At 40.4% G+C, this 16,529-nt stretch overlaps 1 protein-coding gene across 1 annotated transcript in view; it reads left to right on the top strand.

The window, feature by feature from the left end:
- Nucleotides 1–590: 590 nt before the first annotated feature.
- The window catches only part of LOC309562231 (uncharacterized protein), a gene marked incomplete at its 3' end in the record, with an annotated part of 1,785,816 nt that continues 1,769,877 nt past the window's right edge, over nt 591–16,529 (top strand). Inside the window, exons 1-4 of the mRNA XM_082266354.1 lie at nt 591–694; nt 4,753–4,817; nt 5,877–5,936; nt 15,489–15,554. Of these exons, the coding sequence (XP_082122480.1) occupies nt 601–694; nt 4,753–4,817; nt 5,877–5,936; nt 15,489–15,554 (285 nt within the window). The 5' untranslated portion in view covers nt 591–600. The remainder of the gene's footprint in view (nt 695–4,752; nt 4,818–5,876; nt 5,937–15,488; nt 15,555–16,529) is intronic.

Here is a 16,529-nt window from a genome sequence, read left to right as displayed (position 1 = left end):
CCAGAGGTTTAGACATTAATGACTGTGTGTTGAGTTATTTTGGGGGGACAGCAAATTGACACTGTTATACAAGCTGTACACTCACTACTTTACATTGTAGCAAAGTGTCATTTCTTCAGTGTTGTCACATGAAAAGATATAATAAAATATTTACAAAAATGTGAGGGGTGTACTCACTTTTGTGAGATACTGTATATATACACTGTATACACACACACATGTTCGTTTGAGCTTTGGGGTGCACACCTTAATGCAATAGGCTATGCACACCTATGGTTGAATCACAAAGAAAGTACCAAGACAAATGGTTTAGCCTGGTATAGAAAATTCTTACCCCTTAATAATATTATCAGAAAATAAAATAAAAATAGTAAAAAGGCCATGATGTGCAGAAAGATGAGATAGTAGGAAACAGAATTAAAACAAAAATTTAGTCTTGGCAAGCATGCTTGTTTTCTTAACTGCTGCCAACAAATTTGATTGGTTGTTTTATCATCGTGGATTTTTTTTTTATGTCTAGGACACGTGCCAGTGTGTGTGGCAATATGTCACGTGTTTTATGATGTCACTGACTTTAACAAGTATAAAAGAGGAGCTGAGATGTACAGGCAACCACCCACTGAGTTGAGATCAACAATCAGTACAATGAAGGTCATCCTGCTTTTTGCACTGTTCGGTCTGAGCTTCTGTCAGGGTAAGCACTATTAATCATTAACCACTTGCCTACAGTGCACTTTCACCCCCTTCCTGCCCAGACTGATTTTCAGCTTTCAGCGCTCTCACACTTTGACTGAGAATTACTCAGTCATGCAACACTGTACCCATACAAAAATTGTGTCCTTTTTTTCACACAAATAGAGCTTTCTTTTGATGGTATTTGATCAATACTGGGTTTTTTATTTTTTGTGCTATAAATAAAAAAAGACTGAAAATATCGTGAAAAAACGCATTTTTCTTTGTTTCTGTCATAAAATTTTGCAAATTAGTCATTTTTCTTCACAAATTTTGGCCAAAATTTATACTGCTACTTATCTTTGGTAAAAATAACCCAAGTAAGTGTATATTATTTGGTCTTTGTGAAAGTTATAGAGTCCACAAGTTATGGTGCTATTCATTGAAAATTGATCACACTTGATCACACCTGATGTACTGAAGGCCTATCTCATTTCTTGAGACACTAAAAGGTCAGGAAAGTACAAATACCCCCCAAATGACCCCTTTTTGGAAAGTAGACATTCCAAGGTATTTAATAAGGGGCATGATGAGTTTTTTGAAGTTGTAATTTTTTCCCACAATGCTTTGCAAAATGAAGATTTTTTTTTTTATTTTATTTTTTTTTACAAATTGCCGTATTAACAGGTTATTTCTCTCACACAGCACATGTATACTTGCAACTACACCCCAAAACACATTCTACTACTCTGCCTGAGTATGGCGATACCACATGTGTGAGACTTTTTCACAGCCTGGCCACATACAGAGGCCTAACATCCGAGAAGCAGCGTCCGGCATTCTAGGAGCACAAATTACACATATAATTTCCTGACAACCTATCGCACTTTTGAAGGCCCTGGAGCACCAGGACAATGGAAACCCCCATAAAATGACCCCATTTTGGAAAGCAAACAGCCCAACGTATAATTTTTGAGGCATAATGAGTCTTTTGAATATGTCATTTTTTTCCACAAGTTTTTGGAAAATGTGGAAAGAAAATGAAAACACATTTTTTTTACACAAAGCTGTCCATTTATGCAATATTTCTAACACATCGCATGTACATAGCAAAACTTGCACCCCAAAATACATTCTGCTATTCCTCCTGAGTATGGCGATACCACATGTGTAACACTTTTTCACAGCCTGGCCACATACATAGGCCTCACATCCAAGTAGCGCTTTACACAAAGTTGTCCATTTATCCACTTTAAGACTGGGCCTATTTTTGACACTTGGTGTTTACAAGCTAAAATCATTTTTTTTGCTAGAAAACTACTTTGAACCCCCAAACATTATATATTTTTTTTTAGCAGAGACCCTAGAGAATAAAATGGAGATCGTTGCAATATTTTTTATCACACCATATTTGCGCAGCAGTCTTCCAAATGCGATTTTTTTGAAAAAAATTCACTTTTTTGAACTAAAAAATAAGAAAACAGTAAATTTAGCCCAATTTTTTTCCATAATATGAAAGATAATGTTACGCCGAGTAATTAGATACCAAACATGTCATGCTTCAAAATTGCGCATGCTCACAGAATGGCGCCAAACATTGGTACTTAAAAATCCCCATAGGCAACATTTTAAAAATTTCTGCAGGTTACTAGCTTAGAGTTACAGAGGAGGTCTAGGGCTTAAATTATTGCACTCGCTCTAACGATCGCGGCGATACCTCACATGTATGGTTTGAACACCGTTTACATATGTGGGCGGGACTTGCGTATGCGTTTGCTTCTGCGCGCGAGCTAACGGGGACAGGGCGCTTTAATTTTTTTTTATTTTTTTTTTTCCTATTTATTTTATTTATTATTTTTTTATTTTTACACAGTTTAAAAAAAAAAAATGTTTTGATCATTTTTATTCCTATTACAAGGAATGTAAACATCCCTTGTAATAGAAATAGGCATGACAGGTCCTCTTTATTGTGAGATCTGGGGTCAAAAAGACCTCACACCTCACAACTACACTAAAAAAGAAAAAAAAAAAAAAAATTGTTGAAAGAGGGAAAAAAAAAAAGCAAAAAAAAAAAGCGGCCCTTTAAACCGGTTGCTAGGCAACGTCTTTTGACGTAGCTCCGGTCCTCCAAGACCATAGAGTTGAGTGAGGGCCATCTTGCCCTCACTCGACTTCCTGTCTCTGAGGATCTGGGACCGGATAGTTTTCTCCGCTGCCGGTGGGTCCGGTAAGCTGGGAAAACGTCTGGGACGCGGCAGGAGGGGGGGGGGCACCTCTTCCCCTGCACCGTAAGGGTAATTCCGCGGCGAATCCGCCACTGGGACCACCCTTATCTGAAAGCCGACCGCCCGCCGTTTCAAAAAATACCGGGGTTATGGGGGCTATCTGCTGCCATAACTCCAGTATTTAGCTTTTAATGGCCGACGTATATAGTCGTTAGGCGGTCAGTAAGTGATTGCATGTATATGGCAAACAGGTGACGATGACTGACGGGGTGACAGGTGACGATGACTGATGGGGTGACAGGTGACGATGACTGATGGGGTGACAGGTGACGATGATTGATGAGGTGACAGGTGATGATGATTGATGAGGTGACAGGTGACGATGATTGATGGGGTGACAGGTGACGATGATTGATGGGGTGACAGGTGACGATGATTGATGGGGTGACAGATGACGATGATTGATGGGGTGACAGATGACAGTCACTGACGGGGTGACATGTGACGATGATTGATGGGGTGACAAGTGACGATCACTGATGGGGTGTCAAGTGACGATGACTGATGGGGTGACAGGTGACGATGACTGATGGGGTGACAGGTGACGGTGATTGATGGGGTGACAGGTGACGGGCGATGGTCACTGATGGGTGACAGGTGACGGGCGATGGTGCATTGCTGATGGCAGTCTCTGGTGACTGGTGAACTTTAGGCTACGTTCACATGTGAGCGTAGCGATCACGGTCAGAATCACTGCGATTCTGCCCGTGATCCAGAAATCATTGCAAATTGCGGGACGCCTGTGCGTTGCCCGTGATTTGCAATAGCACCCCAAATGCTGTGCGATGTTGCTGCGATTTCCGCCTGCCGAATCGCGGTAACATTGCGCAAACAACGCATGACGCTCCAAAGAAACTCTTGTACCTTTTTTGGGCGTCATGCGATGTTTGCGCGATGTTACCGCGATTCGGCAGGCGGAAATGGCGGCAACATCGCACAGCGTTTGGGGTGCTATTGCAAATCAAGGGCAACGCACAGGCGTCCTGCGATTTGCAATGATTTCCGGATCGTGGGCAGAATCGCTGTGATTCTGCCTGCGATCGCTGCGCTCACATGTGAACGTTATGGGTGTCAATTTCTGGGCACTGATGAGGTGACTGTTGGGTGACAGGTGACATTGGGGGGGGCTGAGGACTGTGTGGGGACATTTATTAGTGTGATTTTACTTTTTACATGTGTACAGAGCAGTAACTCACTATTTCTAGCTCTTCTCCCCTCATACTGGAAACTGTATGAGGGGAGAAGAGCTAGTAACACTGAGTTACTGCTCTTTGTTTACATTTTCTGATCGGCTGTGAATGGATTCACAGCCGATCACATAGTAAACAGTCACTGTCAGTGACTGTTTACTACCGCCGGTGACAGCTGTGTTCCTACGGAACACAGTGCCACCGACATGACCGCGCTGCGCGCTCCCGATCGCGCATGCGCGGTCATCTAGTGGGCGCCTTCATTGTGATCGGCTGTGTCATTGGAACACAGCCGATCACGTGGGAAACAGCCACGCCCATTGGCTGTTTCCCCCCTGCCGGTGACGGGGGGTGTCCCGGGGACACCCCGACACCGGCAGTGCAGGGCGGCGCGCACGCGATCGCGCGCCTGCCCTGCTTAAAGTGCCGCCGTCATATGACGGCGGCCCAGGATAATGGTCGCTCCGCTCCGCCGTCATATGACGGCGGGCGGGCGGCAAGCGGTTAAATAAGATTTGTATTATATTAATAGAAAAATGTGGACACATTTTAAACTGTATTCTGGTAGTATTAAACTATGTATGTGTTTTACCTTCACATTCTAGATGTCTGTGAACCAAAGACTCCTGCAAACCCAGACGCCCCTAATTGTCTGATACTAGCATTAAAGGTAAAGTGGTAATTAGCGTGAAAATAAACAATTGTTTTTAGTTCTTTTTATTTGCTGAATTTGTCATCAAGACAAGGTAGAGCACAATATTTTTAATTTAGTTCAATAGGAATCTGGGTAATGCCTTGTATAGTAAGTGGCAGAGGCGTAACTAGAACCTTCAGGGCCCTGATGCAAGAAACCATGAAGGGCCCCCCAGACCCCTGGCCGGGGCCCTTACCTTCAAGCCCAGGGCTCTTCCCACTAATCCTGGGGCTCTTTACACTCGTTGCATGGCCTTTTATTACGGTCCCGCAGGTTCTGCAGTGGGCCCCCTTCCTGCAATCTTGTGGGCCCCCTTCCTGCAATCTTGGGGCCTCCCCACAGTGGTGCAATGCCAGGGTCCGGTCGCAAGTGTGACCTTTGCGATCCTGGAAGTTCACCCACTGGTTTGCTACCGGGCCCCCTGGAGCATGGGGCCCGGTAGCGATTGCAACCCCTGCAACCCCTGTAGTTACGCCCCTGGTAAGTGGCTTCCAGTACAACTGCTCAAACACTAAATCATACTGTTATGTCACCCCTAATTTTATTTTAATATTGGAATGTAGAATGGATTATGGAGTCCAGTTATACCATGGTATAGAACTATTCTTGGTTACATCTGCATTTTGCTTGATTTTGTTAAACGATCTTACATCTTGTATTACATTTTTGTCATCTACAGATATATTGTATCTTTAATTTTAACTTGTCATGCTGAGTTTTATAAAACAAAATCTGACTTAAAGGAATGGAGAGGGTGTTCACTTAGCAAAGTGAATAAGGAAAAATTGTGTTCATGTTTAGTACAAGCAATATATAACTAAGTGTGACTGCATGATTGAAGTGAACATAGCGCCACTGTTTTACTAAGCTTCACCTTGCTAAGTAAACCGTCTCTATTCCTTTTGTAAGTCAGCTCTATTCATTTCATTAGTTCCTCTTGATTAATAAACTGTCCTTAACCTGTACTATTACAATGCATTTCTTTATTAATAGTGTTGGATGTATTAATCTCTAACATATGTCATTCATTTTCAGGAGCTTTCGGAGTTTCCTCCTGCTTTAGGCAAATTCGCTTGTGCATACAGTCGATTTCAGGTACATTTTATTGTGCTGTAACAAAATGTTACAAAATAACCCTATCTTGAATTCACTGTTTATAAAGAGACACCATACAAAAATAATGTCTGTGGAGCTTCTCATTTATCCAGGCCATGGTATACCTGGTCATAGTTAGTCACATTCACCTCTAGTTACCTACTACTAGGTATAAAATAATTAGAATATTTTCCCATGAAGCAGTTTCTGTAAAACAGTGGAGAGAGCTGAGAATAAGTGAAGCTGAGATGTGAGTTTTGTGAAGGAGATGTTATTGGTAAATCGGATATTACTAATTCTAAAAAATAATAATTTCACCATCCTCAGCTTACTTGAGATTATTCTATTAACAGCAAGACAGTAAACAAAATCATTAAAAAAAAAAAAAAGGAAAAAAATAAAGATATATCTAAATAAGCACATAATGTGTTCATATCTCATCGTTTTTGTAATATAATATACTCATTGCACTTTGTTTGATCTTTTCTTTATTGCTGTTTGTGTACCAATGGGGAGATTTCCATTTAATTTCTGTCCTGGAGGTGCAACAGGAAGTGAGAGGAAATCTCTATAAAATAGGGGAAATTTTCTTCTTAGACAGCTGTTATAGAAACAGGTGTCCCAACATGTCAAGATTTAATCTCAACTCCTTTCCTGGGGACAACTGTAACATTTTGCATTATTTTATGTTCTGCGACAATGGTCATCAGGACAAACAGGGAAGGTGAAACTTTTGATCAGGGACACAATGATAAAAGATATATATAGTCTAATGAGAGCACCAAACAAACAGCCAAAGCTTTTATTAATAAAACTGGTTCATAGCCAAAAAAAAGCCAATGCATTTTAGGGGTCAGACAGAATCCCCCATCATCAGGTCCTTTACTGCTCTTTTTAACACTGGGATAACTTACTCTTTAAAGCTGATTCAAGCAGAAAACCACAGATTTGTCTGATGTCTTTGTCCATTAACAACTTGACTTCTGGAAGGTTTTACCACCTTCATGACCAGGGCATTTTTTGCTATTCAGCACTGTGCTACTTCAATTGGCAATGCTTGGTCATGCAACACTGTACCCAAATTAAATGTATATATATTTATTTTCCCACACACATAGTGCTTTCTTTTGGTGGTATTTATTCATAACTGGGTTTTTAAGTTTTTTCTATATAAACAAACAAATATTAAAAATTTTGAAGAAAAACCCACAATTTTCTTAGTTTTTAAAAAAATAAATAAATCTTTCTTCATAAATTTAGGCCAACATGTCTGCTAAAATGCCAGGACAGTACAAATATCCCCTAAATGGCCCCTTTTGGGAAGTAGACAGTCCAAGGTATTTAGTAAGAGGCATGGCAAGTTTTTTGCAGTTTTAATTTTTTGACACAATTTTCTGGAAAAAGAAGAAATTAAATAAAATTTGTTTTTTTTTTCCAAGATTTTTTTTAACATACTGTCACCATTGCAGTACAGTGTTATCCAATGTTTGCTGTGGCAGTACTCTGGGATACTGACTGCTAGCAGTATTAAAAAAAAATAAAGTTTTTTTAATCAATTTTTTTCAACTTTTTTTTTATTTAATATAACTTCTTTCTTTTTTTAAATACCGTCATCAGAGTAGTTCAGTGTCACCATAGTGGAAGTGAAGGGATTTTGTTTTTACAATGTGATTGCTTGTTAAATTTTATAGTTATTACCACCATCCTTTGATTGTGTATATATGTTTCTTGAACAACTGCTTATGATGCTGAACCCAAAGGTTCTCTCAAATAAATGCTAATTTACTATTTCAAAATCTATGATTTATTACATGATAGACCGATATGCTATTATAGTGTGTTAGCTTAACAAGTAAAAGTTCTCCAGGACCCGTTTAAGAGTTTGTGTTTTGGACTGATACATAAAATTCTTAACCTTTAATACCATTTACAAAATACAGAAAATAATACAAAAAGCCAAGATGTTCAGAAGGTTGAGGTAAAAGGGAACAAATTGAAAAATAAAGGTCATGATGGTTTTAATGTTTGCAATTAATTTGCGCTGCTTGTTTTCTTAGGTGTCCATATAACAAGGTGCAATCTGGCTTTTACACATCATGTCTATTCATCGCGTATACATCTCTCAGAGGGGAGCGTGTTTATTAACAATTGTTAAAAGTGAATGGAATACGCAGTGAATCGTCGCGATGTGTATTAGAAGTGAGGAGAAAATTTTCTTCAATAAAATAATCAGGGAAAGCAGGAAAAATAACAGTTAAAAATAAACGTATTGTTAATTAAAGATGTATTGGGCTGGGAATATCCAGGAATGTGTTTTTATTCATATCAAGACATTTCTGTGACACTTGTAACTGGATGTATTTATGGCTTTACAAATACTCTCTGGTACAATTATCACAGGAATGTCCTGATATAAAAAAAAAAAACACAATTATTCATGCATGGTCCTTCTCCAATAGGACTTTTATTATTGTTATTTTTAATGTCCAGATACAGGACGGGAATATACTGAGGTCTTGTATGAGAATATACCCACACTAGATCCCAGGGAATATAAAGGACATGATCCCCTAAGCGCTAGGACTTTTTTAGGGGGTAAAATTTCCCAACTTTTATAAGCCATAGGGGGCACGGTGAGATATTTCTCCCTAAAAAAACGCCATATATACGAGGGTTCTTCCGCACTTTAAACTATATATATATATATATATATATATATATATATATATATATTCACAAAAGTGTAGAAACCTTTTGAGGACCCCCTGTATATACTGTATATTTTTATTTGTATATATACACATACATTATGTTACCAAAAGTTTTGGGGTGCCTGCCTTTACACACACATGAATTTTAATGGCATCCCAGTCTTAGTCTGTAGGGATCAATATTGAGTTGGCTCACCTTTTGCAGCTTTAACAGCTTCAACTCTTCTGGGAAGACTGTGCACAAGGTTTAGGAGTGTGTCTATGGGAATGTTTGACCATTCTTCCAAAAGCGCATTTGTGAGGTCAGGCACTGATATTGGAGAGAAGGCCTGGCTCACAGTTTGTGCTCTAGTTCATCCCAAAGGTGTTCTATTGGGTTGTTGTCAGAACTCTGTTCAGGCCAGTCAAGATCCTCCACCCCAAACTAGCTCATCTGTGTCTTTATGGACCTTGCTTTGTTCATTGGTTAGGAACATGAAATTGGCCAAAATGCCTTGGTATGCTGATGCCTTAAGATATCCCTTCACAGGACCTAAGGGGCTAAGCCCAACCCTGAAAACCAGCCTCACATCATAATCCCCCCTCCCCCAAATGATTTGGACCAGTGCACAAAGCAAGGTCCATAAAGACATGGATGAGCGAGTTTGTGGTGCAGGAACTTGATTGGCCTGCACAGAGTCCAGACCTCAACCCAACAGAAGACCTTTGGGATGAATTAGAGCACAAACTGCGAGCCAGACCTTCTCTCCAACATCAGTGCCTGACCTCACAAATGCGCTTTTGGAAGAATGGTCAAACATTCCCATAGACACACTCCTAAAACTTGTGCACAGTCTTCCCAGAAGAGTTGAAGCTGTTATAGCTGCAAAAGGTGCACTGGGACTCTGTGCAGGCCAATCAAGTTCCTGCACCACAAACTCGCTCATCCATGTCTTTATGGACCTTGCTTTGTGCACTGGTCCAAATCATTTGGTGAAGGGGGGATTATGATGTGAGGTTGGTTTTCAGGGTTGGGCTTAGCCCCTTAAGTCCTGTGAATTGAACTCTTAAGGCATCAGGATACCAAGGCATTTTGGCCAATTTCATGTTCCTAACCAGTGCACAAATGAAGGTCTATAAAGACACAGATGAGAGAGTTTGAGGTGGAGGATCTTGACTGGCCTGCACAGAGTCCTGACAACAACGCAATAAAACACCTTTAGTGAATTTGAGTGGAGACTGTGAGCCAGGCCTTCTCTCCAACATCAGTGCCTGACCTCACAAATGCACATCTGGAAGAATGGTCAAACATTCCCAGGGACACACTCCTAAACCTTGTGGACAGCCTTCCCAGAAGAGTTGAAGCTTTTAAAGCTGCAAAGTGTGGGCTGACTCAACATTAAACCCTATGGACTAAGACTGGGATGCCATTAAAGCTCATGTGGGTGTAAAGGCAGACGCCCCAATACTTTCTGTAATACAATGTATGTGTATATATACATACAACCTGAATGATTTTACTGGGGCTGCCAAGCAGTGACATTCATCTGCTTCCTCATCACATTGTGACTGTTTATCTCTTCTCTTTCCCTGCTATTACCATCTCTGAGGTGGAGAAGGAGGGAGGGAGATCATTTCTCTCATTTTGCTGCAGTGGGAGACAGAACAACGTCTCCACTCCTCATCACAGCCACATAAACCGCTGTACAGTGGAGATAAGTGATAGTCACTATCGCTGCATATATTGATTTCATAAATGAACAATTTAATCACCGCCAGCAGATCTGATTAGATGTTCTGAAAGCATTTTGGTGTCTAGGACACTTTTTTTTTAAGTTGAATTTGCCATGGCACTTTTCATTAAAGTGTTATTGGTTTGCTTAGATTGCTTTAAGAGATCTGCTTTTAATAGGGCAGTTACAATAACTGTAACCTTCTCTAAAATAATCTTTCTATCTAACAAAATACATTTTATACAAAACATTTGCTGTGTATTATATGATTAATGCATTCACTTTCCTTTTATTAAGTTTGACTTTTTATTTTTTAGGAGGATCAAAACAAAGAGAATTATGAAGCTGCATTGAAAGAACTTATTGCTATACTGGTATGAAGTACTAATTTAAAGATATTATGTACAGATTAGCTGTTCAATAATATATTTTTTTATTTCTATGGCCACCATGAACATAGAAATCTATTTACTAAAACCTATTCAGTAAAAGAAAATGTGCAAATCTATTTTAAAATGAATTAGTGTACGTACCTAAATTTGACTTTGTATAAATCTCTTGTAATTCCCTGATAACTCAGAGGGTAACCCATCTGGGAGAGAGGGTCAGCAGTATGTAGAGTGGTGGAGGATTTGGATACTGTCTCTGACTATGCCATTTTGTCAGCGGGAGCCTACACGCCTGTGCAATAAGGGTAACCTTTGCCAGAGGCGCACCCATCAATGCCCAGGACCAGGCGAGAAGTGCCATGATGTGGAAAGTCTAACCTTTTGGCAGTCTCCAGACTCAGAGATGAGCAGACACTGCAAGTAGTATAAAGCCATATTTCTCTCTTCCAACAGCTGTCCCAATGCTATAATCTCAGTGCATTACATGTGTTGCAGTTGGGGTGGAGCCAAACCATGCCACTCCACCAGCCAGCATACCTCCACTACCTCACTCCCAGTTATGGAATGAAATCCCGCCGGACACATAGTGCAGGTCTCATGTGTGTCCTGTAATAACTCCTTCTGTACTGTACCTACTGGTCAGGATAGGGACCCCTGTAATGCTGGTCTGCTCCCGGTTGCTATGGGAGATGGGCCTGCTTTGCTATGGGAGATGGACTGCTAGGGAGAGAGCTGGACTGGTGCCCTCTCATGACCAGAGGAAGCCACTCCTTACCAAAGTGCCACACCTTGACTGGTTGCTTGTAATTTTGTGAATTTACTTAGTTACCCTTAGTAGGGATGGGAGAACGGTTCGTCCCGAGCATGAGTTTGGGGCCGAACATTTGCCTGTTCCGCCATTTGCCAAACATACAAATTTTCAGGGTGTTCGCCCCGATGAACACCCTGCAATGCTATGCTCTGATTGGGTAAAGCTTTGCCCAATCAGGGCGTACTATAAGCTGGCTTTTAAGGAGTGGGGCCGGGAACGTGAGTCATCAGCTGTCAATGGGTCAAATCACATTTAAAATGACTCGCGGTTACAATTGTCGGATGCCGGCTATTAAAAATGTAAAGAAAAAAATGGCGTAGTTTAACCCTGACCCCCCCCCCCCCCAAGTCCATGCCAAATTAAAAAAAAAAAAACAGCGCCCCCCCCCCCCCAAAATCCATACCAGACCTTTATCCATGCACGCAGCCTGGCAGGTCAGGAAAGGGGAGGGGACAAGCGAGCAGCCCCCTCCTTAACCATACCAAGTCACATGCTCTCAACATGGGGGGCAGTGCTCTGGGGCAGGGGGCTCTTCTCAACAACCCTGAGCTGTGGTTGTCGGGGTCTGCGGGTGGGGGGCGTATCAGAATATGGAAGTCCCCTTTAACATGGGGGCCCCATGTTAAAACCCAATACCACTTTTATGGCCAATTACTTGCATATAAGCCCTCAAAATAGGCATTTTTGATTTTTTCCTGTTCGGCTCCCTTAGATTTCAATAGGGTTTGCCGTTTGGGTTAGAACTTTTCCTTGAGCCTGGTCTGAAGTTATTCATAAAAGGGTGCATATTGGGGATGGTATATAAGTATATAAAAAGAACCTGGGCCTATAATAGCCCTAGGGGGTATGAATTTCACAGTACTACAATGAGTAAGCTGCACTCTGATAACAAGGTTGTTACTAAGGGATAGGGATGGTCCGTACATGGGGGGGGGGGGTATGAATTTCACAGTACTACAATGAGTAAGCTGCGCTCTAATAACAAGGTTGTTACTAAGGGATGGGGGGGGGGTACGGCCCATCCCTAACCCTTGGAAACAACCTTGTTCAACCTGTTCAATCACTGTCCTCCGTTTGTTTTCATTTATAGAAGCTCTAATAAGTCTTCTGTGAATGGCAGAGCTATGGTGAGCATAGTTGAGCCTGTGACAGCCCCTTAATTGTATTAACCCCTACTGTGCTAGAAGGTTACAGGGGTGGGGTTGAGTGGGGCAGGATGAAGAAAAAGGAATCAGCACAAGGTGCACATCCTACTATCTGTAAGTTATGTCCTTTGTGCTGATTTATCTGTTTTTGATTTTGGTTGCCCTCAGCTTTAATGCTACAGCTCATAGACATGGAAAAAGATACTACCCAAATCACAAACAGGAGTAGAATTCCCTCATCTACCATTTTCATTTAGGTATTTTATTATTACTATTATTATTATTATGTCTCATAATGTACTTCATACTTTCTTTGCAGAAGTGTACAGGCTGCCATGCTGATAACCTTCTTGGCGAGGGTCACGATTTTGTAAGTCTCTCTCCATCTACCTACATTTTTTAAATCTAATTTTGATATAATATAATTTTTGATATGATATATGCAATGTGATTTAACCAATAATGCACAAGGCAACATTTTCATTTTATTTTCAAATGCTTCTCCACATTATTTGGCATTCAATGTGAGCATATTTTGCTCGGTGAAAAACATCAACCCTTGTAAACCAGTTCAATGACCAATGAAGATGCACAAAGAGCAGTAATTGTGCTAACCAATCACATTGAATTGAATTACAGCATTCAGAGCAAACAAATGTGACTACTGGGCAACACGTTTGATTAATGACAGAAATTAAATAACTTCTGATTATCTCCATGGTTAGACATAAATATACAAACACAGTAGTGTACATATATGTCTATCTATCTATCTATCTATCTATCTATCTATCTATCTATCTATCTATCTATCTATCTATCTATCTATCTATCTATCTATCTATCTATCTATCTATCTATCTATCTATGTATATATATATAGAGAGAGAGAGAGAGAGAGAGAGAGATAATACTTTCATATATATAAAATACTCCATGATATCTGTTCTGCAACACATCGAGTGATTTATTTAAATATTTGCAAAATCCACAAACTTCGTATGTGATAAATCCATGCAATCTCTTGAACTGTCATGGCCTTTGATCAGGTAAAGTATGTATAAAACTGAAACAGACCATTTCCTTTTAAATGTTAATTGTAACCGGGAGCACATAACGCCTGTACACACATCCCTCCACTACTTTGTATCAAAGAACCGCTCTTATAGAGCAACAAGAATGAAGAGTTTGACAGGTGATAAGGAAATAGCTCACCTCCTTACCATATGTTTTAACCTCCTAAATGCCACCCACTGTGCTGCAACCATGTGTATTACATGTGGATGTGGGGCAATTGTAGACTGGCTCCATTCACTTGAATACATCACGTTCAGTAGGCAGTAGTGCCCACCAAACGTGACAGTGGGTACAAGAAAAGGAATAAATCCAAGTCGTCATTTAACCCTTTGGGTTGTATAGTGTCCAGTTCAGCTATCTATTTAACCTCTCTGCACTTTAACTGCATTCCCTGTTGGCACCCCTCTGGGGTCTAGGAACATGATCAATGATTATAAATTTAAGCTGGGAGATGGAATGTCTGCATAGAAAAATGTTTGGGAACAGGAAGCTCTGGCTAATCTGCCCCCTTGAGGATTTATGTTGTGATAATCTATCTTTCATCCTCGGTGTCATCTACCTGATATAGTGCGAACCACAGGGGCATTTTAATGCATAAACTACAAAAGGGCTCTGACATGCATTGTACCCTTTGATGTTTATGTCTATATTTCTTCCTGTGTGTAAAAGATGAACCCTTAATCATGTAGAACAATGTACACAGGACAAACATGGAAAAGGTCCACTTTGTTTAGATCCTAAAAAGGTCAAAGCCTGTAGTTGAGGGAGAAACATATCTGCCCTAACTATAGTGTCCTATATGATTTTTAATTCATTCCCTATAAGAGCGCTTCTCTGATACAAGGTAGTAGAAGGAGGTGTGCACAGGTGTTACATGTTTCTGGTTGCAATTAACATATAAGATGGAGATGATCTGTTTCAGTTTTATACATACTTTACCTGAGGAAGGATTGTGAGCGGTTCACAACTGTTATACAGATTGCATGGATTTTTCCCATGTGAAGTTTGTGGATGTTGCAAACATTTGAATTTATCACCTCAGGTGCTGCAGAACAAGTATTGTAAAATATCTACATATGGGAGCAGATGGTATACCTCATGTAATGTGTGCGCTCATGAGGACTGGATTGGAGGTGGGAGTTCCCACTATATATATATATATATATATATATATATATATATATATATATATATATATAATATGCACACACATACACACAGACATAACTATATAGTTATATATGATACAAACTATTCCATTCTCACATACATATACAGGATATCAGAAGTTGCAAGCTTTCAAAAACAGTAAATGTCCACACGCTGAAAATATAAAGACATATAAAAAGTGTGTGTGCCCATGATCATTAAACATCAAAGCTCTTAATGCTGAAACCTCTTAATGCTTGGGACCTCTTACTATGAATAATGTAGATGTGGTCACTTTGTAATCTCATAATGTAAAAGTAATGTATTCAATAATCTAAAAAGCAAAAAAATTGCAACACTCAAAACATAAATGAGCACTGACCACACCCACAATTACAATGCCCAAAATGTTTTTATTTATTTATTTTTAAATATGGGTTAATTTTACAGAAATTTTAACTTGTTTGTCATTTGTAGTCTGTAAAGCTGCACCTTAGAGGTATTAAGTGAGATATTTGGCATGCATGCATACACAATTCTGTTGCATTTTGTTTTTAGGATGAACTTTTGGAGGGGGTTGGAGAAACTGGAAGCAAATCTGGTGAGGCTGTTGTAAAGCTTCTGGTAAGTTTTCTTGTTCCCTCGCTTCATTTCTGTTTGTACATAACAGCTGGTCAGAGATACTGAGGCTGATTGAGAATGTTCACACAATAAATTGTTGAATATTCACTTCAATTACCCATTAACCACTTTACCTCCAGTCGTTCCCGTCCAGCGACGTAGACCTACGTTTTCAGTCACAGCGGGAGTCGGGCCAGGGGAAGAGTAGCGGCGATCGCCGCCGCTCTTTCCCGATCGTCGGGGAATCGAGTGAGGAGATCCGCCCGCCTGTGTAAACAGAGTGGGCGGATCTCCTAAGTGACAGGGAGTGGCAGATCGGAGTGTTCAGCATAGCTGAACATCCGATCTGTCCTTGTGTCACATAGTCACCTCCCCCCCCACACGTCAGTAAGCACCAGGCATACATTAACCCCTCCCTCTCCAATAAAATTAACCCCTTCCCTGCCAGTGTCATTTTTACAGTAACAGTGCATATTTATAGCACTGATTACTGCAGTAATGTCACTGGTACCCCCAAAAGTGTCAAAAATGTCAGTCAAGGGTCCGACCTGTCCGCCGCAATGTTGCAGTCCCGCAAAAAAAATCGCAGATCGCCGCCATTACGCGTTAAAAAAAAAACACCAAAAATGACAGAAATCTTTCCCGTAGTTAGTAAACGCAATAACTTTTGCGCAAACCAATCAAAATACGCTTATCGTGATTTTTTTTTACCAAACATAGGTAGCAGAAAACAAATTGGCCAAAAATTAAAAAAAAAATTGATTTTTACATTTTTTTGGGGGGGAATTTCATATAAGAAAATGTTAAATACCACCAAAAAAAAGCTCTGTTTGTGGGAAAAAAAGGACGTAAATTTTGTTTGGGTACGGCGTCGCACGACCGCGCAATTGTCAGTTAAAGTCGCACAGCGCCGAATCGCAAAAAGTGGCCTGGACGTAAGACAGCAAAATCCTCCGGTGGTAAAGTGGTTAATGTGCA

This window comes from Pelophylax lessonae, assembly GCF_965119305.1.
Source record: "Pelophylax lessonae genome assembly, chromosome: 8".
Classification (NCBI taxonomy): domain Eukaryota; kingdom Metazoa; phylum Chordata; class Amphibia; order Anura; family Ranidae; genus Pelophylax; species Pelophylax lessonae.
This window is presented reverse-complemented; position numbering and strand designations above follow the sequence as displayed.